General features: G+C 43.9%; 1 protein-coding gene across 4 annotated transcripts; it reads left to right on the top strand.

Moving 5' to 3' along the window:
• Positions 1 to 307: 307 nt before the first annotated feature.
• On the top strand, positions 308 to 11950 carry LOC309533743 (thioredoxin domain-containing protein 6-like). 4 transcript variants are annotated; one of them, XM_082225304.1, is made up of 8 exons: positions 640 to 689; positions 1098 to 1136; positions 1943 to 2131; positions 4593 to 4650; positions 6467 to 6570; positions 7644 to 7715; positions 9448 to 9564; positions 11801 to 11950. In XM_082225304.1, exons 3-8 carry the CDS (start codon positions 2024 to 2026, stop codon positions 11933 to 11935), a joined length of 594 nt encoding a protein of 197 aa, XP_082081430.1. In that variant the 5' UTR covers positions 640 to 689; positions 1098 to 1136; positions 1943 to 2023; the 3' UTR covers positions 11936 to 11950. The 4 variants fall into 4 exon arrangements, with proteins under 4 accessions (XP_082081432.1, XP_082081431.1, XP_082081430.1 ...); XM_082225305.1 differs by lacking the exon at positions 1943 to 2131 and having other exon boundaries at positions 310 to 689; positions 1098 to 1134; XM_082225307.1 differs by lacking the exon at positions 1943 to 2131 and having other exon boundaries at positions 662 to 774; positions 1098 to 1134.
• The last annotated feature ends 4312 nt before the right edge of the window (positions 11951 to 16262 follow it).

Below are 16262 nucleotides of genomic sequence, written 5' to 3'. Positions count from 1 at the left end.
AACAGTTTCAGGTCAAGAACGGACCTCTGGAATGAATTAAGTCCTTAACCTGAGGTACCACTGTACAGTATATGCAATAATGCAATTGCTTTAACTGTTTTTATGTCGTTATATTCTAAACTGATTTGCAGTTGCCTTATGAGAAGTGATTAATAAATGAAATAAATGAAAAAAGATGTGACTTGAAGAGGCTTAAAGAAAGAACTTCTCTCACATCACATCTGTCACATGTACACTTAGGTGTGTACACAGAAATATGCAATATATTTTTAAGTAATCAAAATATGACTTGCGAGAAGTTGGAAATATTTATCAGGGGAAAGTTGGGAACGTTTACCCATGTTCCCTTATTAGCACTGCCGTCTTGGAAAGTAGGCATTTAATGTAAAAGCCGGTGTTTTATTTGCCAAGCCTCACTTCCCTAGGGGTGCAGCTCAACTGTCAGATCAATTCTTCCTCAGTTCATCCTCCCGTAGAAGCTCCCTGACGGGCTTGGCAGTTTCTGCAAGGAGGAGGACTAACCCATCTGCCTGCGCAGGAAGGGCCAGGAGCAAAATCGGCCAGGGAGCTGGCGGCGGCTGTGCCACCGGACAGGGCTATCTCCCATTGGTTGGTCGTGTTGCTATGGAAACGGGGGACGCTGCTGCTGCTGCGGTGCGTAGGAGCCATTGCCGAATTCCTCTAATCAGGTACCGTCTGCCTAGCAAGCCCTTGCAGTTCTTGGGGCAATAGAGTCCCTTCGGAGTTTCAAGAGCAGGAAACGAGAGTTTTCAAGTGAGACTCATCTCTGAGTAATCATAATGCATTAGAATGGCCTGCAAATGTGGCGGTCCTAATAATTAGAAATGACACCACAAGTTACTAGGGCAGTGCTGGGAAGTGACTAAGGCTGCAATGCTAAACACTTTTACTAGGGAGTAAATCCCACTGGGCACAATGCAGACTTACTTCCAAGTAAACATATGCTGCAAAAGCCATACTTGGTGCTTCATAGCCCTAAATTATATCTAATTAGCAAAGTGCCTTGATGATGATTCTCCAGGCTGGGCAGTAGTGTTACATAGTGACCTTATGTTTTGGCGTTTTTGTTTTGGCAGCACTATGACCAGCAGGAAGAAAGAATTAGCTTTGCAGGTCAGTAAGTGAGCTTAATGTTTCAAATGTGGCATTTCATTCTGTTAGAGTTTGGTATTTCCGGCTTGTTTGGAAGAGAGGGTGGTTCGGGCGCAATGCTGTATTGTATTCTGCCAGTGAAACCTTCCTACAATGGCATAGATTTAAAATAGAAAGCAGTAGTTCTAAATGGATTTACCAGTCTCCCAGGGCAACAAGAAGCAGTAATGCAATTGCTTTCATCATTTGATGAATCAGAAAGGAAATGTAAGAGCCGATTTAAACGAATCCCTACAGTGCACTTTTCCAGGGACTAGTCACTGACACAGAGTGTTATATTAATCAGAATGAGGTAAAATAAGAACCAAAGACTGAAGAGTGAGCTGTATGATAATTGGAGCAGACTCAATTTTTAAATCTTCAAATACAACTTAAAATACAAATCAAATATTCTAAGAAAGACACTAAACCAGGTTTAGCCCTTCATTTGTAAGCACAGCTTCTCTGTTAACTTTAGATTCAGGTAGGCAGCAGTGTTGGTCGACACAGTTGAAATAAATTAAAAAATTAAAAAATTGTCCAGTAGCACTTTAGAGACCCACTAAGTTTGTTCTGGGTATAAGCTTTTGTGTGCATGCACACTCCTTCAGATACACTGTTAACTTTATCTTCATTAAGACCTAGGGTAAAACGGATAAATTATCCTTTCAGATTGGCTATGTTGATTTGGATGTCTCCAAAGTCAACGACAACAAAAACTAGCATGGGTATCAAAACACAGTATTAGTCCAAATATACATGCACGTGTGTTTTCATTTTTATCCTGGGTTTTAATGAGGATCAGACTGGCCAAGGGAATGTGCTTGCTTACATTTGGAAGGGATGTGATACCAGTTCTAGGGTTTGTGAGATGAAATTAGGAGAGGCACATGTTGGAATAGGCGTCCTTGCTATTGCCCATTTGTTTGCCTGCTTCCTCTGGGCCCAGTCTACAAAATATCCAGAAGGAGATCTCAAAGTAAGTGGAAGTTGCTGCACCGTGACCTCTGTTGTCAACTGCTTGCATGCTCAGAGAGAACAGGAGGATGGGTAGGCAGAAAGGAGACACAGCATGAGCAGGAAGCTCTGAGTGCCAGCAATGGGCAGTCCTGCAAGCATCAGTATGTGCCCAATAATGTCAACCTCTAATGTTGGCCCTGAGGGGCTGCCTGAGTGATGTGATCCGTCCAGCCTGCACAACAAATACTTTGTTGGAAATGCATGGATTACCGTAATATTCTATGTTTCATGAATCTTTTATCATAAAGTTGTTATGATGCATATTTATTTACAAGTAGTCCCATTGGCATCAGTGTCCTTCCTTCTCCTCTAGGCTGTGTGAGAAAGTATTTTAGATAATTTGCAAACTTCCATTTGAAGACAAATTATACTGGTAGTATGCAGCTGGTTGCCAGAAAAGGAATGAGTTTGCATCTTGAGCGCAGTTAGACACTACCCTATAACTGAAACATACTGGTGTAGTTTAGTCATCTGGTGTCTGGAGACAAGCATGTATGATCTCAGTGGCACTTTGGACGTAAGAACATGAGTATATGAATATTAATACATATCCTATCTTTCATTCATAAAACATGGTTAAAGAACCATATAAGAAAAGATGGGAATGTGTTTGCAATTCCTTTATTATAAATTGCTCCGTATGGAATATAATCTCTATAAATCCTGCCATCAAGTGGCCAGAAAAAGAAATTGATTATTATTTCAATCCTGTTAACTACTTACATTAGAGTAGACATATTGATTTCACTGGAACGGCTCCCATGTGGCTCTAAGTCAGCTACTTATAGGCTGACCTCAAAGTGCTTTGCCATAAACAAAGTGCAGCCATCTGTTAATTAAATGTTTTGAGGTCTGATATGCTGGGCTATACAACAGAAGCAAGAACATATTTACTCTGAAATGAGTTGCTTGAGAATTATTTCCTGGGATGCCTGCAATCACGCAATGAGATTCTATGCATGTTTATTTTCAGATAAAAGTTAAATGTGTTTAAACAGTGCTTTTTCTGGGCGTAGGCAGAATGTTTATACCCCTAAACATTTTGTGAATCATTGTACTTTTGCCCATTCACTGTATTTATTTTCCCCAAAGTGAACTATAAAATGGTGATTTTCTTGAGTCAAAATGAGAGTTTAAATAGATCTGCATCATTCATGTCTTACAAGCAGACTTCCATTTACCAAAATATTAATATCCACATTGGGCCGTGCGTTGGTAGCATAATGCTATCTTAAAATTAGATTCTTAGAGTTGGGAAAGACTTCAGAAGTCATCTAACTGCCCTGAACTCCTGGCCTACCTGGCGCCAAGTCAGTACAGTATGTAAAGTCGTCAGTCCACATGTCCAAAGTCCAAACCGAAGGCACCATCATCCTTCAGAGATCCTGAAGCATCCAAGCTGAGGGCCAACAACATGAGCAGACACAGCCTCCTAGCTCTGCTGCCCCTTTTATACTTTGCATGCTGACTGCAGCATCTGGGCTTCAGTCATGTGACCCTTAGCTGTTCCAAGCCTATTCTAGCTGAGGAAACAGACACATCCTCCCAGAGGTAGTGAGCCCCACATGGCCAGCCAGGGAGCTGAGCTGTGGCTCCTTGCCTGCCTCAGCCTTCCAGAGTGCTCCACCCACTGCTCCCTATGCTTCAGAGCCTGCCATGCTCCTGGAGAAAGGGGCCCCTCTGGCTCTGGGTCCAGCTGTTCTGGTTCCTGTGCACTGACCCCCCATCCCCTCGCCATCCTCTGTCACCCTTTGAGTACTTCTTACACCAACCTCTCCCATAGCTGTCAACGCTTCCCTTTTTAAAAGGGAAATTCCCTTATTCCGAATAGGATTCCTTGCAAAAAAAGGGAAGAGTTGACAGCTATGACCTCTCCTTCGCAATCCCCTGCTTGCCTGTGTGTCCCAGTCCTAGCCACACCCCTCATCAGGATCCTCTTCCTCCTCCCCATTGTCCTGCCAGTTCCTTACACTAATCAACCCACAGGTGAAACAGGAAATCCCGTGTTACAGCATCCTTGATAAGTAGTCATCTAGCTTCTGCTTAGAAACCTATAATTGAGAGGTCACCACTTCCTAAAGTTTTACTGTGCTATTGGATGTTTTTCCTAATATTTAGCCAAAATCATTTGACTTGTAATTTGAATGTGTTTATTTGAGTCCTCCTTTCTGCAGCAACAGAAAACAAATGCACAAACAAATTGCACCATCTTATGTGCCATGTTTGAGCATCGTGCTGTCTTTTATTTTCCTCTCTATATACATTTTGCCTAAAGAAAGTATTTTCATGAAACTGACTTGTGACTTTGACTTTCTGACACAAAAATCTTAGTTGCCCCCTTGCTAATTTACCAAATCTCCTTTCAGGTAGCTATTCTGCTTTGTTGAAAGCTTTCTCAGTTATATTTCATTTACACACAGATGGTTGTTAATAATCAGGAACTTTGGGAAGAAATGCTGGGCTCCAAAGGTTTGATTGGTAAGACCTTAGCTGTAAACATGGCATGGCTCTCTGTTGCTGTTCATAAATACTAGTACTAGTATACTGTGGCCTCTGATCACCAACCCTCTGCCATTCTCCCATTAATCCCCTAGAACTTCTCTTTTCACCTCTTGCAGCTACTAAGCTTGTTTTGCACCTTCCCAACCCCATTTTCTGAAGCTTCTTCTGTTCTATTCTACAGTCCCACTTTGCATCCTTCTTTTCAGCTTATCACTCATGTGTACGCTTCCATTCTCTTGTGCAACCCCCTTGCACACAAGCTCCCATGGTAACCTCCTGTATCTTCTTCCTCCCATACATTGCAAGTACTAAGCATCCTTTTCACCTTCCACACTGAAGCCACCATCCCCTCCTGTTCTTCAGGTTCTTTCTTGCCCCTGCTTTCATCTGCAACCCTATTCCCATTGCTCCTTCCTTTTTTCGCAGCCCCCATTTTCACCTTCACCACTTTTTCTTTTCTCCTCCTCTTTTCCCGCCAACAACCCCCACTTCCATTGTTCTTCCTCTCTTATTTTGCCGTCTCCCTTTGTCATATATCTCATTATTATCCCTTTTCTCCCATTTGCACTGTCCCTTGCAAACAGACCATCCTCATTTTTTAAGCCTCCTCCTTCCTCCTAATCTGCAGCCCCCTTTCCATGCACAGCCTGTGCTGCTATATGTTACCATATCTTTAAGATGAGCAGAATCTAAGAGCAAACCTGTCAGTTAGCTTGACTTCATTTGAGAAGGTTCAGTTCAATTGATGGACGGTTCTGTTTTACAGAAAATGACATATAATACTAGGATTTAGATACATTATATGAAGTACTATGAAAGGCCTCTGAACCTTCTCAAACACAAAGCAGCTGAATAAAGTAAGAGGGAAAGTTGTATGCAGCAAGAAGTGAAGAACTATGAAAGGAAAAGTTATTTTAAACAACAGATGTTTGAGTAGAGCAAGCAGAGGGTGACAGTGGGAGGAAGATTGTGACTTTAAAAAATGGCAGAGGTTTGAGTAGGGCAAATGGGGGGCAACACCGAGAAAAAAGTGGTAGTTTAAAACAGGTTTTCAGTACAGCAAGAAGGGAGTTTGGCAGTGGCGTAGCGTGGGTTGTCAGCACCCGGGGCAAGGCAAGTAATTTGTGCCCCCTAACCCGTGGATTTGCGCCCCCTAACCCTAACCCCCAGATGTTGCGCCCGGTGCGGCCGGCCCCCCCTGCACCCCCCACGCTACGCCACTGGAGTTTGGTAAGGTTCTGTTGTGTTAGCTTTTGGATGTTAACTTCTGTGTAGTATTCATCTCTGTGATTTCTCCCTTCTCACACTTAAAAAACCCCAAACACTTCCCTTCTGAATACTATTTTTTGTTTTCAGTGTCCTTCTAGATCCCATGTCACAGCCTCTGTTGTTGTGCAACCCTCCTCCTTTCTTGCTCCCCTCCCCAACTCTGACTCCATGCAAATCCAGGATTGTAATAAGGCATTACATGTAATAAGTCATTACAATAAGGGCTGCATGATGACAGCCTTACATTTATTTTTATATTGAGAGATAGATATAAATACTGACAGTGTTTATAGGGCAGGTTAGAAAAGGAATGAGTGTTCCTGTTGTTGATGTGCCACCTTTCACCCAAACCTGTTTCTTCCAAATGTTTTGGACTACAACTCCCATCACCCCCAGCTAGCATGGCCAGTGATCAGGGATACACAGGTAGTGATAGTTAACTAATTTCATTTGCATGTGCTGAACTAAACTTTGTAGGTTCTGAAATGCCATGATTTGCTAAGTTAGCTTAATTTCTTTGTAGTGGTAGATGTTTATCAGGGCTGGTGTGGACCATGTAAAGCAGTAGTAAACCTCTTCAGGAAAATCAGGAATGAATTTGGTGATGACCTCCTTCATTTTGCTGTGGTAAGAGACGGCTTCAAATTTATATAGTAGGTGTAGCTACTGTGGTGCATTCCTGACATTGTCAGACTCCAACTCCCATCAACCCCCATTAGCATAGCCAGTGCTCAGGGATGGTGGGAAAATCATATGGATGGATCCATTAAGAATAGTTGGCAAAGATAAATGCCTATGAGGTAAGCAGATAAAACAGGCAAGTCATCTTGCTTCAGTGGGCTAAATAAAGCTGCAGTTCTATACACTAAGGTAGGGAACAGTTTTTCAGTCCTGGGGCTGCATTTCCTTATGCCTAATCTTCCAGGCGTAGCAGGTCCAGCAGTCGGCAGAGCAAGACTACAATGGGTGGGAGCAAAGCTGGCAGTGGACAGAGATACTCCACACTCTCCCTCACAAAACACAGCCTCCCCTTCCTGTGAGCTGCTCTCCCCTGCTCTGGCTAATAAGGAAACATTGTGGTTAGAGATCTCTGAAACCCATTGTCATAACACAAGTCTTCAGGCATTAATTATTGCTTGAAGAGGGACCATGGGTAGAGCAGAGATATGGGGATCCAACTTTAACCCTGCCACTCTGCTCAAGCCCTGATCTTCCAAGGTTCTCATTTGGCTTGGGGAGCCTTCCCAAACAGATATACAAGGCTCTCTGCTGTAGCTGTTTGCAGAGGCCAGAGAAATCACAGGGCTATGGGGGCAGAGCTAAATGTGCATCTGAACAGGTGTTTATCCAATCAGGTATAGGGAACCGAGGGCCCTCCAGATATTGTTGGACTCCAGTTCCCATCATTCCTGTCAGTGTGACAAATGGTCAGGGATGATGTGTGTTGCAGTCCAGCAATAACTGGGAAGCACGAGGTTCTAGAGCAATTCTGCTCTAGGTGTTTTTCTGGTCTACCCAAAGGGTGCTTCTGTAGTTGTGAACATTTGCTCTATTATTATTATTATTATTATTATTATTATTGCTACTATTATTTTACTTATTAAATTTGTATACAATACTGCCCTTCTTACACAGATCTCAGGGCAGTTCACAACATAAATGCTCTTAGTAAGTTGTCTGCTTGTTTACTTTTTATTTAGGCTGAAGTAGATTCAGTTGATGCCCTAGAGAAATATCGTGGAAAATGTGAACCTACATTTCTATTTTATGCTGTAAGTTGGTACATTTGAAACCCGCAATGTCTTTTAAACCTGTTTGACTTTAAACTTGCTCCACTATGCTCTGGTGTGTATTATGTATTAAACATGTGTTTTTGCTCGTATCAATGAATTTGAACTTGCTGGCAGCTGGAGATATATGTTGTTGCTGGGAATCGTATTTTTATATTTCAGATATTACCCTAGTTTGTATTTCCCCTCATCCTCTATGCATACGGTAACCTAAAATACTTTCCACAGTAGTCGTAACTTACGTAGCTTATATAAATGTATATAACCATAAGATTAAACAAGACAGAGATTAGGATGCTATGAATATTAAGAATGTAATTAGTAGTGTCTGAATAAATTAGGCATCTTAGGGTAAAGGGGGGGAAAGCCTTCAAGAGAGATTAGCACACTTAGCAATTATCCACTCCTCCATTTGTTGGTGCAAATAGCAACCAGGTTTTCTGCAGTTTGCCATTCCTTCTGATTCATTGCTAAAGAGTGGGGCAAAGCAAAACTGCTCTGATCCTTGCCTACAATGCAGAAGTATGGACGAGCCCGAGACTGGTTGGCCTTGTGGTACTTCTCTGCTAGGTGGCTGCTATGCACAGGAAACTCTGTCAGAAGAACATTGCTCAGAGTATGTAGCTCCTGGGAAGTTGAGGGAACACATAGGACCTGCAAAACAATTTGTGGTGTGGTGTGTTCCCCTTTCAAGATTACAACTACTCCATTTCTCTTCTTAATCCCAGTGTTCTTATCACTCTGCAGTTGGACAGCATTCCATGGCCAATTATCACAATTGGCCCACTCTGCAGGGTTCCCCCCAAAATAGTTCTTGTACTTCTTCAGACAGTTTAACGAGTCTCCTTCCTGTGCAGGAGTGTTGTTCCTTTGGTTATGTAAGCAATGCCACTCACAACCTAAGCACCGGAAGTGGAAGGGGATGATATGCTTGCTTCCTGTGGAACGGGTCGTACTACAAATTAATAGGATGAGTCAGCTAAAACATTTGCCCCAAGTAGTGTGGAAGTCAAATAACTTGACTTTAATGGATTGGGGGCAATAAATTATCACTGGGTAAATTATTTTATGGTGCAATAATATACATGTCTACTCAGAAGTAAGTCCCACTGATTTCAATGAGGCTTACTTCTAGGTAAGTGGGTTTAGGATTGCAGCCAAAATCAATCTTAGGAGTTTGCCAACCAGTTAAGGAATTAAATTTGCATACATTTGCATGTGCCTAAAAACATTGTTTCTGAAGGAAGAAGCATCTCCTCGTTGTTGTTTTTTGACATTGCAGAGATAAGGGGAATACCTCTTTTAAGATAGTGCTTGACTTCTTCAGTTTTTACAAGTGTTTATATTAAAAATAATTATTCTTTCTAATCTGCCTCATTACTTGGGACCACTTTCTAGCCAGTTAAAACAAGGTTCTGTTTATTGATCAAACTAATGAAATGGTTCAGCCTTGCAACCCTACCTGTGAGGCATCCCATGCTTCAGTCCTCTCCTTCCTCTTGTTCGGTGATTCTGGGTCTTCAACTAACAACAGGAGAGGTTTGAAATCTGTCCATGCTTAAAATCGAAAATATTTTTTGCTGTCTTTATAGCAGCATAGCATTTGTTGGCAGGATAAGAAGACCCAGACTCCGCCATTGGTAATATTAATGCTTGTGTTGACGCAAATTACGTTTGTAAACTATATTGGCAATTATTTTCTATTTTCTGTCAGGGGGGAGAGTTGGTAGCAGTTGTAAGAGGAGCAAATGCACCACTGCTTCAGAAAACAATTCAGGAGCAGCTAGAGGCAGAAAAGAAGGTCTTGGATCATGGAGCAGATAGAGTGGTGGTAATCTAACCTCTTCGATTTTGTTTAAATTTCTTTTAAGTTGCGTCTTTGATTAGAGTTGTGGGCAGGGGGGTTGTGGGCCATCTAGTTTAAAGCCTTGCTTAATGCAAGAAATCCAGAGCAAGGCCTCCTCTGCAAGTGGCTGTCTGCTTGAACACCTCTAACAAGGGAGAGACCACCACTCCTCAGGGTTGACTATTGTTGAACTGTTTGCACTGTTAAGAGGTTTCTCCTAATGTTTGCTGCCTCTTAGCTGGTCCATCAACTGTTGTTATCAGCTGATGTTCCTAGGTCCTTGTTTCCAAATTCTGTGTAGACTGGGATGTAACTCTGCTTCCATTATTATCTCAGTTTTAATGTTGCCTAGTGTGTGTCTACTTGGGACGCGGGTGGCACTGTGGGTAAAACCTCAGCGCCTAGGGCAGGGGTCTGCAACCTTTGAGACAAAAAGAGCCACTTGGATCCATTTCCGAAGAAACAAAAACTGGGAGTCGCAAAACTCGTCATTATAAAAATAACTTTTTTGTCACTTTTTTATTATTTCTTTGTTTGACCCCTCAGAATTACTCCTCCTCATAGAAATAAACGTTAAATTAACAAGTTACCTTTTTGTGTGTGTGTGTTCTTCACTCCCCTTCAAAACAGTGACCAGCTTACATGCCCCCTTTCAATGCAGTGACCAGCGTACATGCCCCTTACAATGTAGCAGGCAGGCGGGCGGGAAGGTGACGTCGGGACAGTGCGTGACTAACGCACACACCGCCCCCATGCGACGTCACAGCCAGTACAGTGCCTACCATAGTGGGGAGTGTCGGGGCGCACAATGCGCCTCCTCCCCTCGCTAGTATCCGCCCCGGAGCCGCGGCAAAGGTGTAAAAGAGCCACATGTGGCTCCGGAGCCGCAGGTTGCTGACCCCTGGCCTAGGGCTTGCCAATCACGTGGTCGGCGGTTCGAATCCCCGCGGCGGGGTGAGCTCCCGTCTTTCAGTCCCAGCTCCTGCCCACCTAGCAGTTCGAAAGCACCCCTAAGTGCAAGTAGATAAATAGGTACCGCTTTCTAGCGGGAAGGTAAACGGCGTTTCCGTGTGCTGCGCTGGTGCCGGTTCGCCAGAGCAGCTTCGTCACACTGGCCACGTGACCCGGAAGTGTCTCCGGACAGCGCTGGCCCCCGGCCTCTTAAGTGAGATGGGCGCACAACCCTAGAGTCGGACACGACTGGCCCGTACGGGCAGGGGTACCTTTACCTTTAGTGTGTGTCTACTTGAAGGGCAACTGAATAAAAAAGCGAGAGTACTCATGTCCTTCAAATAGATACCAAGTTTCTACTTGCTGGAAAATGGAGATTCTGAAAGGAGTAACCCTATGGCCAGAGCCTGGCACTTGATCCTCTTTTGTCAAGTATTTTGCCTTTTGGTGTTGAGCAGGGGAAGGAAGAAGGTTTTGATTCCCTGGTGGTGTCCAGCACTGGGGCTGTAGTCCCTGAGAGTCCTGGCTCAAGGATATTGAGTTCAGAGTTCCAGTTCTTATGGTCTTGACATCTGATGGAAAAGTGTTCCACAGGCACCCCTTCCCCTCTAAGTACAGTGGTACCTCGGGTTAGGAACTTAATTCGTTCTGGAGGTCCATTCTTAACCTGAAACTGTTCTTAACTTGAAGCACCACTTTAGCTAATGGGGCCTCCTGCTGCTGCCGCGTGATTTCTGTTCTCATCCTGAAGCAAAGTTCTTAACCTGAGGTACTATTTCTGGGTTAGCAGAGTCTGTAACCTGAAGCGTCTGTAACCCGAGGTACCACTGTATGTGTCCAAGTCACTGCTGATCATCTGGGTTATGGCACAGATGGCTCTGTATGCATACACGTTATGGGTTTCAGAGGCTGCAGGAATCTCTGGCACCTGTGGAGAATGTTATGCATCTCTTCCTCTGAGCATCCTCTACTAACAGTGAGAGCATGTGCAGCTTCTTCCCTCAGCTCCTGAGTATTCATGAATTCAACAACACATTCATTATCCATCAGATTGTAACCATTTGTTAATAAAAACCAGCTCAAGAGGTAAAAATGTAAAATACTAATAGATCTCATTTTGGAAAAATGGACAAAACACACCACCAACGAAACAAAAAAAACCCCCCATTACTAAAAATAACCATTGCCTATTACATAACACTAGTCTTCATTAAAATGTAGTTTTTCTAAAATAGTCTGCAACCAACACCCTCGTATGCTTTGATACTAGATCCAGGATGAAGCGATTCCTACAGAAGTGAGTACTGCCATTGAGGGAGAGGAAGCAGAAGATGGGGAAGAAGAGGAGGAGGAGGAGGAAGAAGAAGCAGCAGGTATTTGGCTGTACTCAGTGGCATATAGGTAATACCATTTATATAGTTAAAAAATTATCCTTGCACAAGAAGGTAAGCAATCTCAGATTGGATTTTTGCCACTGCTCTACTTTAGATTTTGTCACTGATATTACTCATCCCAGAAGCAGCATCTTCTGGGATGAGTAACATCAGTGAGGCTTGTGTTGTCAAATTTCTTGGCAGAGCTGTGAATACTGAGTTGCAGCAAAGTCTAAGGGACTAGGCTCCATTTGCTTAGGAAATGTCACTTTCTCTCCTCCCAGTATGCTTGAGAAAACCATTCTTATGATATATTTTGGGCTATCATAGTACTAGGCTTTGATGGTTTAAAAAAAACCCCAGAAAAATTGAAAGAGTGTTTAATTTTACGGTTTTATACTGATCCAAAAGGCCGAAGCAATTTCACAGTGTAAATATCAAGCAGATATCCCTCCTTTGATGTTCTTCCAGGGTCTGCTTTCTTCTTATGCTAATTTCCTCTCATGCTTTCTTCCTAGATTAATTCACCAATTGATGCTTTCTGGAACTGGCTTTCTCACTATCATTTGGAGCTGATGAGAAATGTTACAGACAAGTTTTCTCTAATATAAGTGTAAAAAATTAAATAGCTACATATTGCCATAAGCAGCAGCAATGTGTTTCAGGTTGGAGTAGTCTATGAAAAGAATTACAGATGTTTAGGAAAGCCTTGTTACAAATCTGACTATCAGGTCAATACTATTCAAGACAGCATATATGGACAGTAGGAGAGCTTTGCTGGGCTTATCTCATTCAATATCAGATCAAAGGCTTATTTAACCCTGCATCCTGTTCCCCATATGTGTCTATGGAAAGTTCAAAAGCTGGGTAAGAGCACAATAGCTTTCTGCTGCAGTTGTTCTCCTAGAATGGGCACTCTGAGCTATGATGTCTCTGATCCTACAGGCAATATGCAAACATCATAATCTGTAGCCACTGATAGATTTATCTTCCATCATGATGATGGTGCGTGCCACACAGGTTTGTCATGTACCTAGTGTGGTGTCCTCAGGTGCACTGGGGAAGACTATCCTGTTGTCATGTACAATTGTCGGTCTAGTCAGCTTTTGTACATGGGCACATCATCTTGTCCTGTGCCAGAGGCAGCAAAATGTCTTGGGTCAGCCCTGACTCTGACTGACACCCTGGATCAAAGGCTTTCCATACAGAACAGAGCTGATATAACAGTTTTGCAAACCCTTTGGATATATGTGAATGAGCTAAACTGTAAACTTGCCGAAGAAACTATAAACTTTCACAACAGAAATGTTATGATTGATCTTGCACAGTGTTGGTTTTGTCACTGGAATCAATTTTCTAAGCTTAGTAGGGACTCAAAGATTTATTAACATGTGAATTTACAGTGGCTGTGTTGAATTCTGATATGGTGGCTCATGCAAGACTTGCCGGATTGGAAGTGTGACTTTTTGTGAGACAGGCAAACCACCTAACACACGTTTGCTTCTTGTGGTTAATATTATCAGTGACTCATGCATTTTCTGGCATTGCTTTTCTCTTTGAGAATACTTGCACCTGATTACTGTTTTAATAAAGAAATTCAAGTAATTCAAGTACAGATTTGTTTTTCTTTTCCACACCCACAATTTAGAGCTCTGCTATCTGGCCTTAACAGAAAGTCATGAGATGCTTCATGGCAAAGAAACCATGAGGATTCCTTTGTGCAAAGGAGGTCCACCACTAGGCAGGGAGCGGGTGACACTGTGGTCTAAACCACTGAGCCTCCTGGGCTTGCCGATTGGAAGGTCTGCTGTTCAAATCTGCACAGAGGGGTGACCTCTTGTTGCTCTGTCCCAGCTTCTGCCAACCTAGCAGTTCGAAAGCATACCAGTGCGAGTAGAAAAATAGGTGCCACTGTGGTGAGAAGGTTTCCGTGCACTCTGGCACTTGTCATGGTGTCCTGTTGCCCCGGAAGTGGTTTAGTCATGCAGGCCACATGACTTGGAAAGCTGTCTGTGGACAAACACCGGCTCCCTCAGCCTGAAGTGAGATGAGCACCACACTCCATAGTCACCTTTGACTGGATTAAACCATCTAGGGGTCCTTTACTTTTACTCTTACCATAGAGGTCTCCAAATGGGAAAGAACAGCAGTCTAAGCAGGATGTGCCATCATAACTGACAGGGACGCGGACTTAGAAAAAATATTGGGGGGGGCCCGGGAAAGCTCATGAATAATAAATAAGCTCATGAATATGCAAATAAAGTGGCTCCGGCCCTAAATAGGGCAAGCCACGCCCCCCAGCCAGCCGATTGGCTGGCTGGGAGGTGTGGCCAGTCGGGATTCCCCTGTTCTCGCGGGATTTCCGGCAGTGCCTCCGATTAGGGCGCGCGGCTGGCTGGCTGGCGAAGGAGCAGGTGAGGAGGAGGCGGGGGACGGCGGCGGCGCTCTGCTGGAAGGGCGCCCGCCCGAGATTATTGGGGGGGCTGAGCCCCCCCAAAAAATTTTTTGAGGGGGCTCGAGCCCCCTCAAGCCCCATGGAGTCGGCGCCTATGATAACTGACATTGCATAATCCTACTACAGTACCAAATAAGACTCAGTGAGTTCAATGGGATTTAATTCCAGTTAATTGACCCCTAGTTAGTGCAGGTGGCGCTGTGGTCTAAACCACTGAGCCTAGGGCTTGCTGATCAGAAGGTCGGCGGTTCAAATCCCTGCGATGGGGTGAGCTCCCATTGCTCAGTCCCAGCTCCTGCCAACCTAGCAGTTCGAAAGCACATCAAAGTGCAAGTAGATAAATAGGTACCGCTCCGAGGGGAAGGTAAACGCTGTTTCCATGTGCTGCTCTGATTTCGCCAGATGCGACTTAAGTCATGCTAGCCACATGACCTGGAAAAACTGTCTGCGGACAAACGTCAGCTCCCTCAGTCAGTAAAGCAAGATGAGTGCTGCAACCCCAGAGTTGTTCATGACTGGACTTAACTGTCAGGGGTCCTTTATCTTTTTTTTTTAGTACCTTTACCTTAGCTGATACCATGCACACTCCTTAGAATGTAACATACTAAGGTGTATCTCAGTATCTTAATTGGTGTCTTGTACATGCCTACCATAAAAGGTGTTGAGAAGAAAACACCACTCCAGAAAGCACAGAATGGAGCAACACCACCAGCCACATGGTTAGTATCCATAACAATGTGAGCATTCAGCTGCTGTATCTTGACATTCCTGCCCCAGGACCAGCTGCCTGGGATGCCTGAATATCAGCTAGCTGCATGGGAGGCTACTTGAGAAGAAGGGGAAGTGGATGGAAGCACATTCCTAGATCGGGCCTGACTTAGAGGCAGGAAGGAATGGAGCTTTAGCTCTTGCACAAAACTCCCAGCTTGAGTTGCCTCATTGCTGAAGCATCAGTGCTGTTCTAAACTGTAACCAATGACAAATCCCTCCCATCAGCATACAAATCAGTATGGCTAATTTGACCCAGCAACACACACACCCCACACCGGCCTGCAACCAACCAACCATGCCCTGGGCCCTCTGGTCTCTCACTTGGTCAGCAAAAATAAGCTCCGGTCATATGCTATGCAAAAGAATGGAAGTTTGTAGACTTGATCAGGGTGGAGGACTGTGACAAAACTAGAATTCCTTCCTGTTTTCTGCCCCCTTAATCTCTGGGCGCATTAGCTGCTACGGATAGGCTGCCTGATAACTGAGTTAAATTAATGGTCCATCCAGCTTGGCATTGTTTACATTGACTGGTGATAGTGGCTCTTCTGGGTTTCAGATGGGTCTGTTTTTCAGTCCTACCTGGAGATGGCCAGGATTGAATCTAGGACCTTCTACATGCAAAGCAAATGCTCTACCACTGACCTTCAGCACTTCTGCAACTGTTACCTATTGGCAACTATTAGCCCCCTGTCATCCCATCATAAATGACGTAAAATACTCTTGTATTTGTTTTTAGGTGATGAGCAGGAGTTGCCGTTAGAGGAGGCATACTGTTATGTATCTAAATGCATATGCAAATGAGCTGTCAATTAGGGAAATCCTTTTTATCTAATTTACTCAGATTACAGGCTAAAGCCCCACCCACCCCCGCATTTATCTAACGGATCCAACGTCGCCGCTCTATCAGAACCTATTGAATGAGGAACTGTTAATAATGCACTATTACATGAACTGCCCCCGCCCCCCGCTCCATTTAATATTTGAGGTTGTTGAGCCTCGGAGCAGCAGCTTAAAACGCGTCCCGCGCCGAAACCTTAAATCGTATTGAATTAAAAACCACAACAGCCAGCAGCCGCGAATTTACGCTCTCGGATGCATCTCTCTTCGGCGCCAGAAGGGGGCGCTGCGAGATC

The sequence above is a fragment of the Podarcis vaucheri genome (genome assembly GCF_965113315.1).
Source record: "Podarcis vaucheri genome assembly, chromosome: 5".
Classification (NCBI taxonomy): Eukaryota; Metazoa; Chordata; class Lepidosauria; order Squamata; family Lacertidae; genus Podarcis; species Podarcis vaucheri.
Note: the sequence above shows the minus strand (reverse complement) of the source record. Positions and strands in the feature narration are given on the sequence as shown.